This window comes from Argiope bruennichi, chromosome 4, assembly GCF_947563725.1.
Source record: "Argiope bruennichi chromosome 4, qqArgBrue1.1, whole genome shotgun sequence".
Taxonomy (NCBI): domain Eukaryota; kingdom Metazoa; phylum Arthropoda; class Arachnida; order Araneae; family Araneidae; genus Argiope; species Argiope bruennichi.
Genome location: NC_079154.1, coordinates 129,220,102 through 129,247,152, shown reverse-complemented (window position 1 = coordinate 129,247,152; position 27,051 = coordinate 129,220,102). Strand labels below are relative to the sequence as shown.

At 27.1% G+C, this 27,051-nt stretch overlaps 1 protein-coding gene and 1 non-coding gene across 3 annotated transcripts; one reads left to right on the top strand and one right to left on the bottom strand.

Annotated features, from left to right (window-relative positions):
• Positions 1-10: 10 nt before the first annotated feature.
• LOC129965776 (armadillo segment polarity protein-like) lies at positions 11-25,777 on the bottom strand. 2 transcript variants are annotated; one of them, XM_056079952.1, is made up of 17 exons: positions 25,651-25,777; positions 25,102-25,194; positions 22,877-23,001; positions 21,706-21,814; positions 20,298-20,485; positions 18,612-18,916; positions 17,006-17,207; positions 13,991-14,135; positions 12,808-12,911; positions 10,484-10,690; positions 8,950-9,081; positions 7,089-7,211; positions 4,350-4,514; positions 3,659-3,809; positions 3,445-3,569; positions 2,086-2,212; positions 11-1,181 (listed from the first exon to the last, which is right to left on the bottom strand). In XM_056079952.1, exons 2-17 carry the CDS (start codon positions 25,145-25,147, stop codon positions 979-981), a joined length of 2,457 nt encoding a protein of 818 aa, XP_055935927.1. In that variant the 5' UTR covers positions 25,148-25,194; positions 25,651-25,777; the 3' UTR covers positions 11-978. The 2 variants fall into 2 exon arrangements, with proteins under 2 accessions (XP_055935927.1, XP_055935928.1); XM_056079953.1 differs by having other exon boundaries at positions 1,027-1,167.
• Positions 25,778-26,305: 528 nt separating this feature from the next.
• Positions 26,306-26,379, top strand: Trnat-agu (transfer RNA threonine (anticodon AGU)). The gene has a single exon. It is a non-coding gene; the product is annotated as a tRNA-Thr (tRNA).
• Positions 26,380-27,051: the final 672 nt, after the last annotated feature.

The following is a 27,051-nucleotide window of genomic DNA, read 5'->3' as shown; positions in this document are numbered from 1 at the left end:
AAGGCTACAATACATAACACTGACAAATAAAAATAGTTCACAAACATCAAATACATTTTAATATTTACTGCATAACACTACGACAAATATGCTATTACCACCATTATTATAAATGATATGAATAAAAAATTATACCAACAATTAACCATATCTGTACAAATGAAAAGATAAAATTGTTTAGTAGTGAAGAATAGCTGCAATTTTAATAAATAGATAAGACAAAAATTGCAAACCTTTTTCTTGTTAATTTTGTATATTTATGTCACGTATGTTCATTTCTTTTCCTTTTCACAAAAAAGGGAGGGAAAAAAACCCATACAGCTAGTGCTTTGGTTAAATTGCATTTTTATAAAAAGAGAGGATATGGAAGTTCATAGTTAGAAAGGATTCATACAACAATTACAAATCTTAAAATTTCTAAAATTCTTTGGTTGTCCATGTGAAGAGGCAGTAAAAGTCGGAAGGTAAAAATAACAAATCTCTTCAAAAATGAAATAATATATATATATATAATATGTATAAAAAAAATGTGCTCTCTAGCACTAGATGATCACAGAAAATCATAGCTTAAAAGCTTATGAAACAAATATGTTAAAAATGTGAAATTAAAGTACGTATCTGCAAACACAACTTGCATAAGAAAATAAATATTTACCAAATTCACTTTTCATATAACTGATACAAGAATTAAATGTTACTCTAATACAAAAGCTAGGGTGTGATTTGGTTTGATGCCTTATATAGTAAATAGGATTAGTGGTGGAGTACATACATATATATATATATAAATGCAAAGACATATCTAAAGTCTAATAAGTACATAAAAAATGTTAAAGTAAAAGTTCTGAAAATAAAATATAGGAAGCTGCTAACACTGAAACAAGAAAAATAAGTGTGACTGATACAAGTTTTTTTTTTTTTGATTAAATTTAAAAGTCAGAATTTCAAAAAGAATGGAAGATGACAAGCACTGCAGCTCTAGAGATCCGTGTCATACCAAGCAGCCATTTGTTGTGTGGTATCTCCATTCTGTGGGGGAGAGGGAAGCATGGGTTCAAGGGTATCAAAGTTGAGATCGGGAGGACTATCCAAATCCATATCAGCATCCAGAGGTCCATAACCCACTTGTCCTCCAAGATCAAGACCTTGCATTGAATCAATAGGGACCTGGAGATCATAACCTACACAGAGAAATCAAATCAGAGCTGTAAATCACCAATAAAACATTGAGGCATCAGTTACATGAAAGTAAGTTTATCATAAAAAACAAAGTACAGAGTTAACAATATTTAAAAATATAGTAGAAGTAAATTATAATTTTAATTTAAAAAAAAAAAGAATGCTGATTACAAAATAAGCATAACATTAACATAAATAAAAATTTTAGTTTTATATTATTTCATTCACATATAGGTTAATTTTTTTCCTGCACATATCAGCTTTATGCAATTTGATATAGTTTTGCATTCTGCATATTAGTATTTTTATTTTCCTTGAAATAAGTTGATTAAAGAAAAAAACATTAATTTGCAAATATTAAAACAATCTGATAAAAATTTTCAGGTTACTATGAAATAGTAAAAGGTATATAATAAAAACATAACTTTTCAAAATTAAAAAACCATGAAAAGGGAAAGAGAGGAGAGAACAGTCCATGAATTCTAGTTGGAATCGCACAGTTGTATACACACAGTTATTCAAAAGGAGAAACAGATTTAAAGTATTAATTTCTAATAAATGACTACAGATGAAGAGTCATCACTGAATAGAGGTAATTCAAAGTTTTATTTTAGGCATTAATAGCATGGATTTTTGACTTTTCCAGGTTTTTAAAGAAATTTCCTTGACTTTTTGTGAAGGTATATATCCTCAGAATGATGTCGTTTTATTTTATTTCCTTTAATTATTGCAAAATACATTCTTAAGTGCATTTCAAATTGTTCAGTATTAAAAAGGCATACATACCATTCATAAGGTAATCCTTTGTCAGCTCAGAAAGGAAGTTAAAAGTATTAGAAAAAAAATTCAATGGAAAAAAAGGAAAGCATAGCACATAAAAAAGAATATAAGATTAAAGTTACAAACCCTGTGGTGTATAAGGATTGTGCCTAGGTCCAGCAGAGTGGACACTAGGTGGTCCCTGACTTCCTTGGTAAATTTGATCATGGTATGCTTCCTCTGGTCCCAACATATTTATATCCATATCTGCAGGCTAGAAAGAAATGAATGGGAAAATGTCATGAATCTTTTATTCCTGGTTTACTCAACTTTGTAAATAACTCGAGGGCAGAAATTTCATTTATAAACAAAGTGCACTACATTAAGTGACCAAGCAAAATATCAGTTTCTATTTTGTAACACTTTTCATAAAATAACAAAATTGAATGAAATTCATATAAATTATTTTTTTTAAAATGCTTAAGGATTGTTACTTATTTTGACAAAAAATAAATCAAGATAAATTTAGAATATATAATCTAAAATTATACAACTTTACGAGGAAAGGAAATCTTTGATTTAAGAAATAAACACAAGGGAAAGCAAAACTTTATATACAATTTCAAATTGAAGCAAATTTTAAAAATTTCTTGCTTTCTAATATTAATTTACTATAAAATCTTTTATTTTTACTAAAGTTAAAAAATTTTGCTAAATATCTCAAAATTAGCAATTCTGGACCAAATGGGTTTCTGAAACAAACAAAAATGCTTTTAAATGGAAAGTTATCCATACAGTTTTATATATGGGAACAAGGGCACAGACTATTAAAATGATTTACAATAGATAGATATAAAGAAACAAAATGTAGCATTTGAAAATAATACTAAGCAAATTATATGAAATTCTTAATTTCTTTAAGCCTACATAATATTAGAAATTGTGTAGAACAGGCACATAGAAACTTGATAAGAAGAGAAATCTAATATGATACATCTACAATCAATAAATATGTAGTAAGTTAAATAAGAGATGAAAGATTCCTCTGTTTAGTTGTTATATGCATTCTAAAAACACATAGGTATCCAACTGGTCCTACATTTAAATAAACATTCTGACCAGAGATTGATTCAATGGCATTAAATAAGCTTCAAATTTAAAAAAAAATACAGCTAGAGCGAAAAAATTAACTATCGTTGCAGCTGCAAGTTGACACAAATTTGTAAATTTTTTTAATAGCAATTCTGCTGAAAAATACCAAAAATTAAGAAACCTTGGAAACAAATCAATATCCACTATAAGTCACATGAAAATAAAACACGAGTTCTTTGTAAATTATTATTGACATAAGATTTTTCATAAAAATTGAGAGCAAAAATAGAATTTCTTCGTGTCTACATACAAGTATATTCGAAATAGAGTTGTTTGAAAAATACACAATACATACTGATTTGTATGTATCACATACTGATTTATAATTTTGTCATAATGAAACCAAATGCTCACCATTCCAGTCCATGGACCTGCATCATCTCTGAAAAGTGAATTGGTCAATTCCACAGAGAGACGCTTTTTGTAATCCTGAGGTTTATCTTCAGACATGCGGAAGAGCACAGCAGCAGCATATGTTGCTGAATAAAAATTGTTTTCCATTATAAAATGCTCCTTTCAGCTAAGAGTATTTAGTTCAAAAACAAAATGAAGCATGCAAGAACCTTACCAACTCCTTCATTCCTAGAGTGCAGAAGGTCAGTAAGGGGCGGGGTGGCACCTTCGGCTTCAATCATTTCAGCACCTTCCTTATCAGCAGCCAATTCACAGAGCACGCCAGCTGCAACACGCTGGATGTTTTCAATTTCACTGTACAGAAGCTACATAGAAGAAAGAATAAACATCCCTAATAAAATATGGACTGAAATTAAAATCTTCGATTCTAAAACAAAATACAAAAACAACTACAAAACAATAATGAAACACAAGCCCACTGGTCATTAACTGGGTGAGAACTCTCTTAACCATTAAAAAGAAAGGAATTCAAGGACAATAAAATTACATACTTCAGATATAGAAATGCAAGTAATAAATTTAAATAAAATATTTTCAGTATTAATATTCAAATTTATGATTACTTTCTTGCTTTCTATTTCTACACAGTTAAAGGAAAAACTTTAAGGATATTTTTTATATTCATCTTCAACTAATAAAATAAAACATCATTTAAAGTGGATTTCAAGATCAGAATGCAAGTGCTTTTACTATAACACACAAGAACAATTCTCATATCAACTTAAAAACTAATCTTTCCAATTAACAAATTTAGACAGCCCCTCCAACCTTCTCATTTAAAAATTTTTTTAAATATTATTTGTAACTTAATTCTCTTTACTGAAATTAAAGATTGTTTACTATACCTGAACAAATACAGGTATAACATTGAGTCCTCTGATAATAGCCCTGTTGTGGGCTTCTCGGGCGAGAATATGTAGGGCTCCAACAGTTCCTTCGACTATTTCCTCCATTCGAACACCATCAACATAGGCTATCTGACTATTGCTCGATGCTACACTAGAACGTTGCTGCAAATCAAGAAATGTCAACTGGTTAAAATTGATAACAAATGCATCTTTTAAGAAAATAGAATAAAATTTAATGAATGAAATTTAAACACTGCATTACGATTTTATCTAAATTTTAATATTTCTAATCTATATACTATAAAGCTGCACTCATATGAAAGTTAATGTTTATTTAATCAACAAATGGATTTTTTTAAAAAAAATTAATTTTCCTTCAGAAATTCCAGTGAAAAAAATCTCAGATAATTACAAATTAATTATACAGAACTAATTATTATCATTATATAGTGGTTTCACCAAAAACTATATCACAGTGCACAAAAAAAAGTATAAGGATACAGATAAGGTTACATAGTGACACATGTTTGAAGTGAAAGGAGTCTTGTTTACAGAATCGTGGACACATATTTGAAGTAAAAATAGGAAGAAAATTAAATTACTAAAATTAAAAAACTAATTAAAATTTCCAAATATAAATATGTTTAAATTTATATTTTGAATTTTTAAATCCAAATTATATTGGGAAAAAAAGTATAAGAACAATGTTTTTGATTTCACAATTATTCCAAAATTAGCACAGTTGGAAATAGAAATGACAATTCCAGGTATAAAGACTGATTTCTGAAACAAATTTTGTACTTACCATATTTTTTAGTGACTTATTAATGATGCCCAAAATAATCTTTCTGACTATGTAAATGAGAAAATTGTTGTTTCCCGAGAATATGGATGAGGAATATCAAAAAGAATCAAAAGATCTAAAATTTTAATTTGTAATTTTCTAAAAAACACCAGAATGTTATGACATGAAAAAATGAATTGAAAGATCATAGATTTTTTTGAGCAACTCACTGCAAGAAAAAATTTTTTTCATCTACTCTGAAAACCTCACAATTTCTCAAATAATAAACATATAATTTAATAAATGTGTGAATAACTAAACATTACCACAGTGTTTCTGCAAATTAAATGTTGCTATTTCCGACAAAGAAATTTACTCGAGAATCTCGAGCATTCTCATTAGTTGCAATTTGAGAATCGCATGGAAGGAGAGCAACTGTTGCTGAAATCAAAATTAGACTGATCTAGAGAGAGATAGAGAGAGAGAGAAAGAAAGAAGGTGTACAAGTAGAAAAGAATTTAATTTCTGCAATTACGCAGCTGTTTCACTTTCGGTGCTATAGTTATGATCTTTTATTTTTGCAATCGACACTTTTTAGAAGGGAGAGAGAAAAAGAAATTAAGGAACTTAAAATTTCCTCATTTTTTATAAATGATTTTTAAATTCTCTCTCTCCCAGTGCTGTGGTTAGTCTGACCAACAATCATGAAATGATACATCACAAAGAAAATATAATCTATAATCAGGCAGATCTACCAGCATGGTAAATGTGTTTTTGTTTTTTTAAACATTAGATGTAAAATATAAGCATCCAGATGAGATTAAAAAAGCACTTTTAAGGCCCTCATATAACGGCCATAAAATACATACAGTTTTTAAGGACTTTGAATGATGCTATGCAACCAACCTGTTTTGTATTAAAAAATCTAATAGCAGTTACATTATGGAGGGAAAATGTTTTATCAATATATTTACACTTTATCAAAATACAACAAATCTAAACTGTTGTATTTCTTGTTTCAAATTTGATAGCAATTGATACATATTCAACAAAACTTAAAAATGTTGAAGCATACTTAATTTCTTTATATAATACTTTCTCTTGAAATGAGATCAATTTGCCAATCACAAAAACTTTGAAATAATCTTTAACACTAAGTTTACCTATTCTGAAGAAAATTCACAGACTTTTTATATTGTATTCCATTTGATAGATCTATTCAAATGCTGATTTCAGAAATGTAATGTAAAATCTTCAAAATCAAATGCTGATTTCAGAAATGTAATGTAAAATCTTCAAAATGAAATATACAAGGCATATAAAAATTATTTCTACACTTTAATCCATGTAACCACAAATTTGGCAGGAAACAGGGGGGGGGGAATCTATATTTAATAGATTATCATAAAGAAAATTGATTCACAAACACCATGTAAATTATAATGTAAGTTTTAATGCTTCATAGGATCTTCATATAGATTTTAATGTTTCATAAAACCTGATTAAGAATCTACTACCCACTTCATGCACTATGTGTAATTAATAGAATGGTCATTAAATATTCTTAGCATAAAAATTATGAAAAATTCTTTACTGAAAATTAAAAATAAGTATATATCTTCAATTAAAAATTTTTCTTGTTGCAAAGACTGTATAATAAGCTACCAATTACTTTTTTTTTTTTTTTTTTTTTTTTTTTTGTATTTGTAAGCTCTATTTTTTACAGCCATTACTTTTCATTTCATCAAAACATTTATAATACAATTATTAATTTTGAGAAAGGAAATATTCTAATTTTTCACACAATTGAAATATATATATGTATATATATTCAGAGTGATGTGTCAAACTTAATGCAAAAGATCCCCATCTTTCTTATTCAAAGGACAAAATCAAACACAGATACAAAAATCCATAAAATTACAATCACACCTAAAGAAGTTTAAACATACTCTTTGAGTGTCCTGGTAGGCTTTGATGAGTAACTGAACTAATCTTGGTATAGCTCCATGTTCTCGCAGGGGTGCGTGGTTGGCAGTACAAAGAGCCAGGTTCCTGATAAGTCCAATGACAGCCTAAGAAGAGTAGTTACATTTACAATCAGCATTCAGAAAGTATTTCAAAGGATTTTAATAAAAATTGACTGAAAACTTAAAAAAGCACATTTCTTTAATCATCACAACTAAACCCTTTTTCTTGCTATAAAAAGTAAATACAGTTGTAAAGTTTTTTTTAAATCACATTCCAATTAACAAATATTAATAACTTACAAGCAACAAGGGGAAAATATCAATTTTTTAAAAATTCTTTACTGTACAATTAATACTTCTGAATATATAAATTGAAAGCTTTTTAAACTATAGGTGGGGTTACAGCGACACGTATCAGCCTGCATAAAAAAAGTAAAACAACTTCCATACTATGCACGATACACTTAAATAATTTTATTAATTTTCCCAAAGAGTATTATATGGACTTTACCAATTAATAAGTTGATTCTTTATTTGAATTATTTATGATTCTTGTAATAAATTGCAGAAAAATTATATGAAAATAAAATTGCAAAAACATTACTTAGAAGAGGGGAAAGCAGAAAAAAAAAATCAAGACCTTAGAATTATGATTTTGATTCAACTTATCATTAGAAGACAGACAAAAAAATTTGACAACTAACGTGTACAGTTTTTTAAAAATACGAACTTTTTTTTAAATTTTTTAATTAGTGTTTTTTCCTCCCTTTTCTTTCTAAAGCTACTTTTGTTTAGATTTACAAAGAAATTTCATCATAAAAAAGATTGCAAAATATTTTAAACTTAAAATCCTTTTATTAGATGTACATTACATTATGGGAGTGGTTTGCATGGCACAAATATATATATCTTCAAAAAACAAAAAATATCACAAAAAATATATCTTCAGCATTTCTAATCATCTAATAAATTTGATAGAAATGCTAGTGTATCTCATATTCTAATCCTATTTAATAACTAGCCGCCTTTGGCGACCAGCCGGTTCGCCAATCTTAATGTTTGTTAAAATTTTAATAATTAAATATTATTCGATTCCTACTTTAATAACTTCATCAAAATATTTTAAAACTTCAAATTTTGATAGTCATATAATTCACTCATAATATTATAAAGGCCTTCAGTCATAACATAATATGTATCTCTCTAAGTTTCCGTTAGCTTCCGTAGAATTTATGCTTTAAATTAAAGTGGAAAGGATGAATCTGCAATTAATATAATAATATTTTTTACTGAAACAAAGCATTTTTTTATAATATGACTACTGAAAACAGAGTCACTGAACATTTAAACTTTATGGGCACTAAAGAATACATATCTTAATTTATGTAATATCTCAAGAATTTGTCAACAAGTTTCCCAGATCATTATGAGTAGATCGATTAATTAACATTGTTTGATTTTAAATACATCAAACACTAAGAAAATAAATAGAATCTTTAAAATAATTGGGCGAAAACAGGTTAACCCTAACCTCATTAGTGTTGGAGTAAAAAACTGAAGCCTTACTCATTTGGCAGTAGGGAAAATAAAAAAAATTTTTGGCGGGAAAGTTAGTTTTTAATTAATAATTAAAATTCTAATTAAAAATTTTAAAAAAGGGACCCCAGATACATGTACCAAAAATGGTAGCTGTAGGTCAAACGGTCTGACCTGTAGAGCGCCAACACACACACACACCTCTCTCTCTCTCTAAGCTTTATATAAGTATAGATAATATGCAATTTCCAAAGACAAATGGAATGATAATAGACTAGGAATTTAAAAAATATTCCTCATATCTTACCTTAATGAGTGGCCATCTACTTGGCGGATGCAGTAGTTTTACAATAACTTGCAATCCATAATGGAGACGAACAGCATTTTGGGCCATTTCAGCTTCTGGATGACGACTTGTTAAATGACGAAGAGCACAGACCTATTTGAAATGAAATAAAAGAAATAAACTTATTACAAAATAATAACACAATGGGGGAGTAAAGAAAAAAATTTAATAGGAATGCAAGAAGAGTTAAATCAAAATTATACACATTACACATGAAGATGAGTAACTAAGTTGTACTCTTGGCCCAAGATCGTGCTACTGAAAAACATGAGACGCTAAATCTTGGCTTAAAAAGTGCTGACTTTGTTAGAGGGCTTGTCTATGACAAGTGCCATAAGAAACAACAACATATGAAGATTTTTAATTTTAAAAAATAAATGCAGTAATTTTATAACTCTTATAGAAAGCATGTTGTTGTCCTGTCTATCATCAAATAAAATGAAGTTATTTTAGAACCAATCAAAATACAATGCAAATCTAGCAGCTAAATTTATGCCATAAAAGTACTTGAAAATTTTCAATTGAACAGTTCTGCAGAAAACAATTTAAAAACAAAAAATGCTGCCTCTGGCAACCAGCTTTCTTGCCCATTTTATTGACATCTCAAGGCAGTTATACAATTATTTTTGGAATGCATTTTGTTATTTGATATGACTAAAAAAACATGGATTTAATTGAAATAGTTCACAGCAAATTAAAAAGTATATATATTATGAAATTAAAGCAACAGTGAAAATCCTTCTACGAAATTATGAGCATGCGAATAAACGTTTTTTGGACGAGTTTGAATTCCATCATAACATTCAAAATGTAGTTACAGATTGTATATCAAATAAGATTGAAAAGTATTATTAAAATGAAAAATTGTATGGAAATGGAACTGATATTTTAAAAGGTAATCCTTTGAGTCTCAAGATAAGACAACAATCCCTTTTGAGAGATAAATGTTTTAGAAAACATGAACATCCATTTTCATAGGCAAGTATTATCAATTACACATCTGGTGACAGGTAAGCCTACTTTTGTGTTTGATTAAACTTTCTGTTTGAAGCCTTTGTGCCGATTTCATTTATATCTTCTTTCCTCCGATTGAATGAACTTTTTGGATACATCATGAACTGTCACCAGTACATTTCTAATAACAGTTAGTTGCTCCATAATAACTAAATGAAATGTTCAATTTAGTGCTGGTTTCAAAACATTTAATGAAGCAATCTTAAATCAAGAGATTGTTTCGCCACACACATTATCATTTATATATTACATCATATAAACTTAGCACTCATGCTCTTCCTTTGCTTACTTTCTCAACACAATTTCAAATAGATAGAATGATGTGGTGAAAAGGTCAATTCTGAATTATATTATATATAAAAAATCCATTGAGAAGTAAAGTGTAAAGAAATTTTGTGGATCAATATCAGTGGAACATTTACTAATTTCCTTAGAAATTTATATTCTAAAACAAATGACAATAGCTTTAATAAAAACTTACTGCAGGTTCTGTAATTTCTTCACGGTCTCCAGCCTGAATAATTGCACGCACCAATGCTTCAATTCCTCCCACTTGGCACACAGTCACTTTATTACGATGATTATTACAAGTCATATTGGAGAGAATGCCAGCTGCACACGTTACAACATTGATATCACTGCTTCCCAAGAGTTGCACAAGACCTTGCAGAAGCCCATCTACATTATCCTGTAAAATAAAAAATAAAAAAATAGGAATTAAGCCTCTGGCCTAAAGCATTCTAGCATGATAATATTTTATGCATGATTTTGCATTTATATTAATGAACTTACAGAAAACATACCATATTTAAAATATTAATTATATCAAAACAAATTCTTACAGCAATCACACAATAAACTGAGTTTGACTGACATTTAAATAAAATCCAAAAATGTTGAGAAATATTTAAATAAATAAGCTTAAAAATAGAATTTTCTGGAAACTTTGGGAAGGCAAAACATAACACAATATTATTAAATAACAATAACAAAACATGCAGTATGATCCAAATAGGGAATGTTAAAATATTCAATTATTCAGCATGTTTACTATTAGCAGCTATTGCATTCTGCATCAGGGTAAAATCATTTTAAACCTTCTTTTTAGGGTGGGAGGAGAAGGGAAATTAACACAATAGTTTTGATAATAGAACTATGTGTTACAATGAAATTCACTAAGCTGGGCAAGGAAGAATTAATTTCTTTGTAAATATAAAAATAGAATAACACTAATAATTACTTAAGAATTTCAAAAAATGCGGAAAAAATAATATTTTTTCTACAAGTTTGTTATGAAAATTTTACTAAAGCAATTTATTATATAACAGTTCACAGTAATAAGAAAAACATTACACTACCTTTTCATTTGCATATCAATTCTTTAGAAGAAAAAAGGTGTTTAACAACATAAGAAAACAAATTTAGAATATAAAATTTTACAAATTTTATTAACATGAACTCCATAATTATTTTGCTTTCTAATCAGTTGAACTGCTCAATTTTCTTAATAATAGCTTTTCAAAATGATTATGTTAATAAAGAATAGTTTCTGGCTTGTTCAGTTTGTTAACCAAGTGCATTAGCTTTTCATTTAAACAAAGACATTAAAAATAAACTTTTTTTTTATAGCAGAAATGCCTTGTCTCTGTTTGATTACGTTTCTCAAATTACATATTTCGAATGGGCAAATGTTGCTGATATTCTCTATTCTTTAATAAAATTTAATGCTTTATTTTATTTTTACAAGTACTAAATTAAATATTTGATCACTTTTAAAACTCTATAGTGAATTAAATACACATTTCCCCATCATACTGCATTTTTACAGTACTGCAATAAAATATTCTTAAAATAATTCACCAATTATAATGTTGAAGTTAATGTTACAAGAAATGCAACATCCGTGTGTGGATTGTGTTGAGCAAAAGTCCTAATGGAGCTATAGTCGAGATTCACAAATATTTTGGGCCCTTCATTGCCAATGTAACCAACAATGTCAGGGATCACTGACCCAGTATCCATTAGAGCATCTTCCTTACTAGGAAACTAACTGTTCCGAGATACAATATTAGATAAATAACAACAAAAACAAATTATCTATAAAATAAAAATATAGCAAACATGTGCAGAAAAGCAACAATGAACTGAAGTCAATTAAAAATAAACTTATGCCATTTCCGAGTATACATAAAATTATTCTAATAATTTTGTGTAGGGTAAAATAACCTTTACCCTACCCAGGCTTGCAAAATGCAACGAAAGAAGAGTCTAATCAATAAAAAGTGTACATACTTTTCTTACACTATTTTATTTAGGATTTCCTTAAACTGAAAGAAAACCATTAGCAGTGGTCTCCAGAAACACTTACAGCTCAAAGATGAAAGAACAAATACCACAAAGAAAATAAACTCATATTTTTCTAGCACACCTAACAAAGTACTTTTTTTAAGGAAGAAAATAAATGCTTAGATTGGAGAGGGGGGGGGGGTCACTTCAAAGGCTCTTATGCAAGGACTTAAGAATTAGTAATTTTCAAGAACTTTTAATGATGATATGCACCCTATGTGTACAAGATTATCCCCTCCCCCCAAAAAGAACCCAGCCTAAAATATTTATGAAGCTAAAAAACTATTACCCAAAGACAGCAAAATTCACAAAAGAAATAAATATTTTCATTAAAAACTTTTTTCTCATTATTTTATTGGCTAATACAATAGCATTTGGAGTAACTATTGTTCAAAGCTAGATTATCATGCATTTTATTACAAGCGATACTTCTAATAAAAGTATAAATTAAATAATTACTTGTTTAGTAGCTGCATCAGATAAATTTCGTAGAGTCCACAAACAGTTGAGAACCAGTCGCTGACTCTGGTGACCTAGATGCATAGCTAAGGCTTGCATTCCACCTAATGAATTTTTAAAAAATTTACTATAAGTCAGAGAAAAACTATCAGAAAATTTCAGGATTAATTAGTTAGATATTTTATTATGCTAAAAACTGAAATGTATTAAAACAGATGTTTATCAAAGGTCCCTCAAACTTTAACTTCACAATTTGCAATTTCTTCACAGGGGGAAAAAAAATCCATAACCACAGTTATGCATTGACAGAAACTAAAGTAAATAAATAAAAAAAAGGGGGAGGGGATGGCAACTTAAAATACTTTAATTATATTTCTTTCTTTTGTTTTTGACTCATAAATCAACTAATTTCCAAGTAGCCAATGAAATGTTTATTTTTATTGTTTACAAACATTCATTTAATTCAAAATATTAGAAGCTCATATTCTATGGAAACTTCACAACATATGTTCATAAATACCAATTATGGATGTGAAGCCTTTATTCCTAAATGCTTGAAATCTTAAAAAATGCTTCTTAAATGCTTAAAAAATTAAAAAGATTTAAATTTTAAAATTCTAATACAAACTAGTAAGCTTAATTATTCAAAATAAAACTATTTCTTCCAAAAATATAAGAAAATCTGTGTAACTTTGTAATGGGGAAGGAGAAGCAATACACAAACACAAACACTCACATATATATATATATATATATATATATATATATATATATATATATATATATATATATATATATATATATATATATATATACACACACACACATATATATATATTTCTCTCTTTCTAATGGAAATTCTTGACTCTTAAATGATCAACAAATGTTTCCACTTTATGGACGATAAGCAAAACTTTCAAGAGAGATGTCAAGACATTTTCCTTGATAAGTTTTGAACTGTTATTTGATAAAAGTAATTTTGAAAAATGTTTTCACAACACAGAAATTCTACAGCAGGATTTCACACAGATAAATAGATTTTTCACTTCATAAATTAATTCTCGGTCACTATATTAGACTCCTGTAACTTATTTAATGCCTTTAAAAAAATACCAATAAATGTAAAGATTTTTTTTTAAATCAGCAATATATAGTCAAACATAATAAAAGAAGCATGACTAACCAGCTTCAACTATTCCAGGTTTATTACTTGAACACACAGATAAAACTTTTAAAACTCTTGAAGTTGTCCATAACAGTTTTTCATAAGTGTATGATCTCATTATGCGGACAAGTTCAGCAGGACCACCACTTGCTAAGATTATGAGCTGAGGGAGAAAAAATATCAATTTCACATCATAGAAATGGTTTTGATGAGCAGCAAGAGTATAAAGAATTGCAAGAAGCATTAGACATATATATATTTTTAAAGAAATTAAAATATGAAAATTTTAGCCTTAAAAGGTGCTATCTGCATTTAAGTTAAGAATAATGGTTCAAAGAAAAAAGAGTTTATGTCTATCAAGGCTAGATTTATATAATGTATAAATTTAAAGCCACTTGATAGCAAGTAAAATCATTTATAAAAACTAAATAAAATTTTTTTATTAAATGTGCTCCCACACATACATTTAAATCCTTAACCTTCTAATTTCAAGTTTTATATTTTTATATGGCATCCATTAAACTTATAGGTCATTAATTAATAAGAGAATGCTTCCACTTTGGGAAATGAAATTATAGTAAAAAATTAATGAGAATGAATAGAGAAAAGAACAAAATCAATAATAACTATCAAATAGCATTTACATAAATTAAAAGATTTTGTCTTGTTATCCACAATCATAACAAACATGTATAATCATCCATAACATGAACATTGAACTGTATCATGAGAACAAATGCTAATAAAAAATTTAGCAAGTCTATAAAAATGTTTTACATCCTTATCTTCCTGAAGAATATTAATCACTTATGTCGAATAAAATAAAAATAAATTATGGAGAGCCAGAATTTGTAAACAAAGAAGGGAAAATAATCCAAAATTTTAAACAATCCTTATAACTTATATAAGCAAACTAAAACAAAATGTTATTACCCAATCTTAAACTCAAAACACTAACAGCCTTACAGAGAAAATACAGCATGAAAGCTGGGTGAAACCGATGACCTTTAAATACAGTTTGTCCAAAATGCACCTTTATTTTTCAAGAGAGGTGGAGATTGCATATCAAAAATTCATTGCCAATTGAATTTGAAAATTATTGTGAGAGTAAAAACTTTGACATAATTTTAAATAATTCAGAATATTAATGTGATGTATGGATGCACACATGCATATTTTAAAACAAGATACAATTTTGAAGGAAAAAAATGTATGAAAAACTAATAAATATTTCACTAATTATTTTCAGCAATTTTATGGTATTCATATTTTCAAATAATTTCTTTCAACAAAGAGAAAGTACAATTTTGGAAATAATTATTCACTATATTATCTGAAAATATAACTCAGCATTTTTAAATAATTGCTAAATTTTTGTTGTTTTTAAGGATTTTGGGGAATTTTTTCTTAATTCTTCTTAAATTAAAATTCAGTTAGATCAAGATAATGAGTTTTCAATTAAATTTTCTAGTACTCCATCAGATTCTAAAATAATTGTTGAAGCATCCATATTAATAAACATTGGGGAGCAACTGAAACTAAGAAGGGCAAAGTGCATAGGAAGTAAGGAATTTCGAAAATTAAGATTCACGGATAGAAGATTTCATAAAATTGCCATAAAATCCTGATAAATATGAGTTTTTCAAAAATTTCTGACCACAAAACTTCAAATGTATTTTCATTTAAAGAAAATAAATAATATTTTATTTTCTGTACAACATATGGTCTTATTTATTCTCAATGATATTAATCATTTATCATAATATTACCTAAATAATTAAGAGGACTTTCAAAATGGATCCATGAAAGAATGTAAAAAAGCAATGAATAAATGCCCTGGCTGCCAATTTAAACTATTACAATAATAATAATAATAATTAAAAAAAAACAGATGAAATATTTACTTCCTTATCTTTTCTCTTACCTTTTAAATACCCTGAATTGTAACATTGAAAACAAAAATTCTAATTTAGTGATAACAATACATTTCTAAGTAACACATTACACAACAAAATTCAAGAAAGTTAGCAAGCTTCAGTAAAAGAACCCAGAAATTCGGAATAAATCCAGAACACAATCATGCCTGATATTTTTAAATCAATCAAAAATAAATCAGTTTCCTCTTTTTTTCTTTTATCAAGTAAACATTGAAAATCCTCATATGCTCATGAATTTCTGGTTATTATGGAGTTTATGCTTTCACCACTAGAAATGTTACAAGTTGTTGCATGATCTACTCAACTTTAATCTATAATAGAAGTATAAACTAATCAGATTTAAAATCTACCACCAAGAATGATAATTTATGACTTTATAAACTGTTGATTTTTTAATGCTGCATAAAATCTATTTGGAAAAACTTTAAACTAATATTTGACATGTAATTAACAATGCACTCATAGAAATGTTCTAAAATGAGGTCAAAAATTAAGTGCTTACTTTTATTTTAAAAAATACATTTTAGACACATATTATTAAAAAATATATATATTTGTCTGCAAAGAGACACTTTTCAATATAATCAGAATTTTAACAAAGTTTTTATTATTATGACTTCCTAAATCATTAGATCACATTTAGAAATTTGTAAAATTTTTAGATAAAGCTATAAAAAGATACAGTAACTACGATGACCAAACCTTCAGTTAGCTATCACGACAGAAATCTTATTATAAAAATATCCAGCTAAATTTAATTGTGTAAAAAATAAGAATGTTACTGATATCCATACAATATGTAAACAAGAAAGACTATGAGCATTCTATAATCTTATTACTTTCAAAATTAATTTCATATGCAGTGAAGAGGCAAGAAAAAGAAAGCTTAAAGAAAACCAATTGTTTTGAAATAAATTGCAAAAAACTGCATCTAAATTTAGCAATGAAAAGATATTTATTGAATATTTATTTGCATATATTTGATATCCCATGTTTAAATTATCATTGTTCTTTAAGTGGTTGTATAAATTTTTGGTATAGTAACTTTTTTTAAAACTATGAGACTGATTACTCTGAAAAATAAAAGAAATGTTACCTTGCTTTCTTGGTTTCCATAAGCAAGGATCTGTAAACAGTCAGTGACAATAGCAAGAAATTTTACATTATTGCGCTGCAAAAGTGTGACCATTTTCTGGAGTCCACCAGCTAGACGAACAGCCATTTTGGAGCCCTCTTGATGAAGAAGAAGATTATGGAGAGTGGTTATAGCATAGAACAACACAGACTCTACAGGAGAACTAAAAAAAAAAAAAAAAAAATTCTCTTAGAAAAGTCAAAACTATCTATATAACATCATTCAAGAAAGCTATTAATCATTATAGAATTTAATTCAGCAATGGAAAATAACAAAAGATATCTAAAATTATTATATGCAATACATTTTAAGAATTTTTTTTAACAATTAAATATCAGTTATCTTCATATTTCTTTTACACTTTTGAGCATATATTAGAAGCATACAACAGTATTGTTTTTCAGAGTTTCATCAAGCATATCTTTTTTAATACTAAATCCACTTTATACAGTCACATTGCTATATGACAATACAATAATTATTTTGACTTCCACAGAATAAAAAAAATTCTTTGGACTTGGAATAGAATGGAAATTATCTAAACGGATTTTGAATCAAGATATTTGTTTTTTTCACTTTTGATTTTTTTCAGAAAAATACTAATTGGATCTTTGAACTTTCTAAACCTATAGTGAAAATTTTGTTTTCAATATTATTCAAATTTATCAACCTTTTATATACCAAATTTATCAACCTTAGAATTATTCAAATTTAATCAACCCTTTTCTAAGAAAGTAAACGAGATGTTGTTTAAAGGCGATATTTGTTGGGAATAAACTGAAACCCTCCCTATTTTTATTTCCAACATCAACAGTTTTTGTCAACTTTTTTTTTTTTTCCTTCTTCTTTCTTTCTTTTGGTTGTAGTGTGTCAAGCAAGGAAATCGAAACTGTTTGAACTAATGATGGATCCTAATTTACACGCCATAGAAATTAGGATCATATATATTTGCCTCACTATTTAGATATATATATTAATAGTGAGACAAATGCTGTTTTCAGCAGCAGAAGTAAATATTAAAATAATGATGCTATGCTATGTACATTATTGTTACACTTTTTTATGGGTAGGAGCGGTTAATCTTTTATAAAATAAATTTATTTTAAAAACAACTCAATCATCGATGTATTGAAGTCTTTCATAAATTTTTTTTTTTTAACTTAGCGATTTAGGTTAATTTTTCACAAGAATGTATGTATGCACATGGACGAACAGACGCTTCTCTTTAATGAACCTCATTCGAAATTTGTAACAAATTTAATATTATGATTACATATTAAATTACAAAGCTACTTAATATTAGGATACAATAGGAGGATTACATTAGGAAAATTATTTAATATTAGGATTACATATAAAATTACAAAACTACTTACTAACACATCCTTCTAGCACAATTGCATTTTTGAGCCACTGTGATTAAAAATATAATTTTAAAAATGTGTTTTCACTCAGAAATGTTGAAAAAATGAAGATTCAACAAAATCTAGAAGTTGAATTTTTTTTGGCAATATATACAAGAAAGTAAAAATTTGTTTAAAGAGAAAGCAATCTTAATTTTTCTTACCTTAGAAGTTTAACCAAAGCTGGAATTCCACTTGATTTGAAAATAGCCAAGAGACCTTGGCGATGATGTGACAAATTGTGCAAGACCCCAGCAGCACATTTTGTGGTTTCCAGATCATTCGAAGAAGTCATGGCACGCACCAATGCAGCCACCATTTGGGGCGAATTCATTATTGCATGTCGTGACGCCTCTTTTTTCGACAACTGGTGAACCATCATTGCTGCCTGACTTACGACAACTTGGTCTTCATCATTTAGAAGCTTTACCAATTCAGGTATAGCTCTAGTTGCCAAATCTGCATCATCCTATGAGAGAAATTTTACAAACTATCAATACATTTTACATAATTTAAATATCACACAAATATCTTTATATGCCTCAATACTGTGTACTATGGTATACGGTATTCTAGGTGACATAGACTTCAGAATTTCAATTCACTTTCTCTATAAAATTTCATCAATTATATACACAAAGTAATTTAAAAAATAAGATTGTTATTTTACTACTTATAATAATGATATAACTTAAACTAAAAACAATTACGGATCAAGAAAATGAGTACCATTTATTTGAACTTCAATTGATAAAGAGGAATTTAAAGTTACCTCACCCTTGCACTAATGATAAAAATATTATTCCAAATTCATCAGAACAAGTTTCAAATAATATGAAATCTTGGCAATTTATTTTATTCATATAACAAAATTATCTAAAATGCTAAGATTCTATGGTTTTTAATACATAATAATTCACAAAATAAAGCACATCACAACTGGGAGATTCTAGACAAACAAAAAAGTTTTGCAAGTCCATTAATAACTTGAGTTTCCCAAATCACATCTTAAAATAAAAGCAAAACAGTTATTAAAATGGGAAAGTTGGTTGAAGGATTCAGACAAAACAATATAAACATATAAATTGCTAATGTATGTTCCATAGAGCACTCTTATTACAAATTGTTGAATGGCAATAGTCAAATCTAAACAAATCAGTATATGAACATTTCAGACTGCTTCATTAAATGCTTGAGGCTTATTAATAACTACTCCATCAGAGAAAACAAGATGTAAAAAATAAAAATAATTAAGAAATAAGCATTGAACAAACTTTAATAAAGTAAGAAAATAAACAATCATTGCTAGATGGGTAATTGCTATACCTTACCTATGAAAAGTGACAATATCTTCCAAAATTATTATTTCATAAAAAATGGTTTTTGCATTATCTTAAAACTCAAATATATAAATAAAATCCTTTTAATGATAGCAATTTCATCTTCCTAAAATGTTTTTATTTTTTATTTTTAATGCAATATACAATAATTTTTAATGTTATGGTGAAATTTCTCATCCAACAAAATATTCAATTGCATGCTTTTCCCAAATTAAGATTTAAAAAAATGCTTTCTTTGGACATTGAATCTGCAGTAAAAATTTCATTTCTGTTTATTTCGGAAAATTTTTCAAAAATATGTGCATTTTACATTAAAGTTTAAAGGTGTAAGAAGTCAATGATTTTGCAACTGGTTGTAAATAACTGGCAATTAATTCAAATGATACAGGAAACATAAAAATTATCTTTCATTTTAGCACAGTTACTTCTGTAATATTTTGACATTACAGAGGGAATCAATAAATAAAAAAAAAATCCCAACTGTTTTTTTTTTTTTTTTTTTTTTTTTACCTGATAATTGATTAAGTTAACCACAGCATGTTTCAACATCTGTGAGGGTTCAGCAAGTCTTTGTACAGCTGTAGGTTGAGTAGGATCAAACTGAGTACTAGGAATTTCAATTCCTTCTTCCAATGTCTCAGGAAACATAGCTGCACGTACACGTTGAGATCGTGTCTGATTTAGCTGTTGATTCATTTCTAAAAAGGACACAAAATTAATTTCTTAGATTTTTTGCATATATTTGTTTCTCCAATCTATACCAAACACAAGTGACTGATCAAATGAAACAAGCTATGAATACAAGATATAAACAGATATTTGTATCTGTTTGCATCTAAAATATATAAAGTTTGTATATAAAAGAAATGAATGTCACATTCAACAAGATGTTCTCGTTTATAGGTAAATGAATATTTAAGCCAGTAGCATTTCTGACTGTTTGACAGGATTATTTTTATTTTCCCTTCAATTTAAAAAGATTAAAAATTTTAAAGAAAAGAATTAATATTTAATTAAATTACTTTTAAAGAATTCTGCTTTATAATTTCTTCATGCATATAATATTGCTATTTCTATATAACAAAAATGGATACATCAGTCTGAAGAAAATGTATGAATACACAGATGCTGACATATATTAAAGACAATATTTCATCATAATGCAAATTAGTCTTTCCAAAAACATAAATGAAAATTTATATGAAAGCTATTTTTGAGAACATTATATTAGCAGCATTAAAGAATATTCACTCAGAGACATCAATACGTTACTATATTAATATAAAAAATTTATTTTAATCTCTCTTAAATTGGCATTAATCCTATTAGAGAGCTGTTTTCTGATTAAGCAATCTCTTTATGAATTTTTTTCCTTTTGGTGTTTATTTTTTTCTTTTCTTGTATATATTTATCTACCCACAAACAAAGTTCATTTTTACAAAGATTTTTTTTTATTTTTTTAAATTACTAATATAAATAGATGCAGGGCCAAAACTCATTGCATTTTTAACTACACTGATTCCTGTAAGTGATGGAATACTTTTTAAATAAAAATTTGAATGCTAACATAGTAGTAAATAAAGAAATAATCAAACTTAGATATTTAATATTCTTGGTGAGTAATAATACAAACATGTTAGTTACCCTACATATTAATACCAGCTTTTAAGATAATAAAATGCTTTGTTTCACAAAAGTGAAAATGCAGGCAAGTGTTTTCTAGCACAAAAGTAAATAAGCAAGGAAATAATATAGAATGCAGAATAGAATTCTATGTTATATATTCTTAAAATTAAATCTTATAAATTTTTAATAAATAAATGAAAATATTCAAATTAATACTCATCAATTTAAAACATATTTGGAACAGTTGTAAATTTGTGAATAGTGAGAGGAAGGAATAATTAACGTATCTTACCATCCACTTGCTCTTGGGTGAAGCCTTGTCCAAAACCTGGCTGATCCCAATCGAAGACAATTGGATCTCCTTCCAACTCATCCTCCTTCCCGCAAAGAGTAGGAGGAGCCTGCACAGAAGCATTACATTATAAGAATTTATCCCCTTTACTGTTCAGAAGTTAAGAGTTGCTAAATAAGTATCAGAATTTTTTAAATGCAGATTTACACTGCTGTTATCCATAGCAATTTATGTTTGTCTATCAGTATAAACTGCAGCTTCCCTCCCAATGCATTTTGTGATAATAAATAATTAATACTCAAATACCCAACTTTAGCAAAATAGCCTTCCCTCTCCCAAATTAAGACAAATAATTTTTAATTCCTAAATGCCTTGTGAAGAATCTCAGTTCTAGAATTTAAAAAATTATCGTATTTTTCTAGTCAATTTTCCAAATCAGAACGAGAATATACATTTTAGAATTATTTTTTCAAATAATGAAAATTAATGTTTTGAATCTCACGTATTTAATTTGTTACATACAAAAAATTATTACAATCATTTATAAAATAAAAATAAAAATTAGTATTTAATGAAATACAGCTGAGGAAATTAAATGACATTTTTTCTAATCAGTAAAATTTTTATCAGTAAATTTATTTTCATCAAAGTGGAAAGCATAAACATAGAGCTAAAATTCACCTGGAAAATGTAAATAAAATTGTCTTTTAAAAACATTTTAATTATTACTTGCATTTTCTATTACCAAGGCTATAATTATCAAAACAAATAATTTTTTAATATAAAATATAATCTGATGCATTTGAAAAGAAAAGACAGTTAATTGTAAGAAAAACTTTTTCAATGCTGCAATACTAGGCATACATGACATTGCCATCATCTAATAGAATATTGTGCCATCTCTATATCACAGCTTCATTATTTAATATTGTGTAGTGAAAAAGATAATTCATATAATTGAGTTTTGTAAGATAAGATTTTTTTTAAAAAATTCATCTAACTTTGCAGGAAAATTATGAAATACTATAAAATTTAAGCATGATACAATTTTTTTTAAAAAAAAATGAGCTTCAACACATTTAAATACTATCACTGTTAAATTCAGTCACACTTATTCTTAAATTACACTTTACATAAATTCATTAAAAACTTCACAAGGAATGTTGCTTACATGAGTGGAAGCCCCAGAATGAATTCCTGAATCACCCATATAGGAATTCTGCTGCCAAAGCAAAGTCTGTTCCTTAGGGTTTGCAAGAGGCATGTCAGCCGGATTACTATAGTTTCCATGAGATGCTGGGGGAAGATAAACAAGAGATATTTAAAAAAGAAAGAAAAAAAAACACTTTAAAAAGAATCATATCAGTTGTTAATAAATGAACCACCCTAAATTATATGGAATTCTTTGGGTTGATTCTAAAAAAATGCTTAAGTTTGAAAGGCTTTACTTACAATATGAAAATAGTTACGATCTTGACTAACTAATTGCTTCAAAAATAACATTATAAATTCTTAAAAAGTTCCATTTGATCGTAGAAAACACACACCTTAACATGGTATCTATTTAGATTCTAATTCATTTTACCAGCAATATGTCTGGTGCTAAAATGGATTGTTGCAGTAAATTGCTTGCTTACAACCAGTAAACAAATAAAAAAAAATCATTTAATTTTTTTAAGTATTTGGGGAGCCAACAATAAAGAGCTCTGTTACAATCTGCTTTGAATCAATATATTCAAAGCATCCAAATTATTAACATCAAATAGCAATTTCCATTAATGTAAGGAAAAAGAGAATTTAACAATCTTTATAGTTTAATTTATAAATCTTACAATTTTCATATTTGATCATTACAAAAATATAAATAAAAATAAAAATATACAGACCATATTAACATTTTACTAATTCACAGGAAATACTTCAATAAATCGAATACTTTACTTATTTAAAAGGCAGTCTATCAGTTTTTATATAAAATGTTAGAATAAAAGTAATCCTTATTCTTCAATTGCACATAATTCTTCATCTCAAAGTCAATTTTGTTATATTCAAAATTTTTATATATTCAAAACTAGCCTAATATCACAGATAAAATATAATACAGATAAGAAGTAAAATGATTACAATATTTAATTTTAAATATTGTAGTGGAAAGAAAGAAACAGGGTAATTACAGTTTATTTAACACAAATAGCGAAGATTAACGGTTTAATAATGTAACAATTGCATCATCATTATTAAATTAACAGTATACCTATACAAATAACTTTTAATGCATCTAATTAATTTTAATCACACTAATATTACTTTATTTAAGAATAAAGTAACTTATTAGCAGTAAAAATTAATAGAAATAAAAAAAGTAACATATAAATAAATCATATTTTTAAAAACCCTACCTAATTTTCTTTAAACACTATTCATGTATATTAATAAAACAAAAGAGAAGTAGTAAGAAAAGTTTCATGACATTTAATAGTTCTTAAATAAAACCTATATTTTTAAGCATCTCAATTGCTTTTAATATAATAATTCCTAATTAATTATAATATTGTAGAAATTTTAAATAATTTTAACTATTTGTCTCCAAGTTGCCATTCAAAATAATTTTACCATTAAAAAAAAATATTTCATCATGTATGAAAAAATTATTTTCCTATAGGTTTAAAGAACAATATGAATCTACATAAATAAGTTAAGTTCTATTTATGGATTAGAATGCATACATATAATTCAGTTGATACATTCTAATCCATATTTTAAGGAAATATAGTTATTTATATTTTTTAAATGAATTTTGTTTATGTACATGTTGACACAAAAATATATTTTCACTTTTCATCGATTGCAATATTTATATCACATAGCCATTACCAGTTAATTTTATATATAATAAATAAAATCTTAATTCTAATATAATTTTCTCAAAAACTCTGAAATATAAGAAAGGTATCAACAAAGTTTTCTAAATATTAATTAATTGTTGTTAACAGCAGAAATGAAAATGTAGCAAATTAATGGCTGGTATGTCAAAGTTGATAAAGTTTATAATAAAATATTCTAAGATAATACAATTACAATCGTTCTCTCTTCAGATTATAAGTCAACAAATGTGTAAATCTTTTGGCCTTGTGTAAGCCTTGGCAGGTTTTGATATGGTTGGTTAGAAATTTTTTCAACTATCCTATTTTACTTTTTTTTCTTTCAAATATTTTAAACTCAGCATCCTATAAATTATACTTCAGAACATCAGTTATTGCGATAAAATATTTATAAAAATTCTTTCTGGAACATACATTCATTCATTGTATATGGAGTTGCCAAAATCCAGATACAATAAAACATGTCAGATATTAACAAACGTAAATATGAAAGAATAAGGAAACAAAAACTTACTTGGCCTCGAAACTGGTGGAGCTGGTGACTGCATCTGATAACTCATTTTGAATCGATTATATTTTCAGATGCAGAAGATAGCCCACCTCACAACTGAAAACGAAAGTGCAATATTTTAGATATAATAAAAATCCATAACAGATTAATCATATATATGATTCCATAAATATATGAAATAGAATAATTCACTGAAAACAAAGAATGTTTTCATAATTCTGAAAACACTTTCGTTGATGCAAGTTTTTATTTATTTACATTGAGCAAAACTGAGTCTTTATTGAACAATACTTCCAAATAGATCAACTATTACATGTATCGCTAAATTACATCACTAGTTCCTTCAAAAGATATACGTAACAAATTTAAAGCATGAAATTTTATTAGAACAATAATTCTTTCCATATGATACACAATGATATGTGTGCCCAGCCCTGTTTACGATTAATTGATAAACATGTAATCACTACGGTTTTGTTAAATTTAAATGATGAGCTATTAGGTTTCCAGTTGAAACTTAGCAAGCTTACAGTGCATAAAGTTTATACTTACATATATCCTAAGCACTCCTTACTCAGAATTTTTTTGTTGTCTTCATGTAAATATTTTTGTTCGTTCGATTTACGGCAATAATATGGCGTCACGATGTCAAGAAGTCAAGTTTCGGCTTCAGGACGTTGCCATTTTAGAAAAATAAATTATCTGACACACTTGAATAATACTAATTTAAACATTTCACAGCTTTTTATACAGTTTATTTTCCTTGAGCTGTTTAGAAAATTCCTCGTATTTTCATGCCACTCTAGCATATCTTTTAAATAATTATATTTTAGAGAGTCGTCACTAATTACAATATTTGTGAAAAAGAATAATTTTTGTTCCTTTTCTGATGATATTGATTACATCAAATTGAATTAAACACACACAAGTTCTGCAACAGCCATAAAAAAAAAAAAATTTCATCTCAATCCAGTATTTAAAAAGTGTCGAGCTGGAGATCGAAAAGCAAGTGTGCAAAATGAGCACTCTATAATGGATTACCTAGATTTGCTTAGTACGCAAATGTTATAGTTATAAAAACATTAATTAAATCATCTTTAAAGAGAATGTAATTAAAATTTGAGGTAAAAATTTACAATAAAGAAAAATATTTTGACTTAAATGTTTGAGATAAATTTAATTTTTAATAAATCTGTGAAAATGTAGTGGCGCCGTGGCTTAGTTGGTTAAAGCGCCTGTCTAGTAAACAGGAGATCGCGAGTTCGAATCTCGCCGGTGCCTGAGGTGTGTTATTTTTCTTCCCCGCATCAGAAAATAAATATTGTAGTCGAAATGTTTTTAATTTATTTTCAGGGGGAAATTTTTTTTAAAGCTTTAAACAAATTAAAAAATTATTTTCTATAAATTTTAATGACTGTTTATTCTTTTATACGAAGGCGTTAGAAGTTTCAAACTGTTCAACATCATTTACAAACAATGATATATTTTTCAAAAAGTGAATACGATTTTCCCAAATAGATATCAAACTTCCAAAGATTGAATAATGAAATAATTTTTTTTAAATATTAAACTTCTCTCAAATTTAAGCTCCAAGTTTAAACAAAATTTTGTTGTCAATTCTGCAGATTAATTACAATAGGAACATTCACTATCTGGTTAAAAAAAAAATCAGTTTCTTAATTTCAATTATTTTTATAAATTAATTAAAATATTTACAACTGTAAAACTGAGAATTATTTTTCCGATGTTTTCACACATAATTTCAATTAAGAGAAAGTTTTTTATCCTCAGTGAAACCTTACAAAAATGGAAATATTGGAAAGAATTTGAAGCTACATTCACTATATCGTATTCAATGAACGATTGTTTAAGAAAATATATTGATAGCTACATAAGAAGCTTATGTTATTTCTGTTATTTCGATTTTCGATTGGAAATATTAAAGAATTTTAA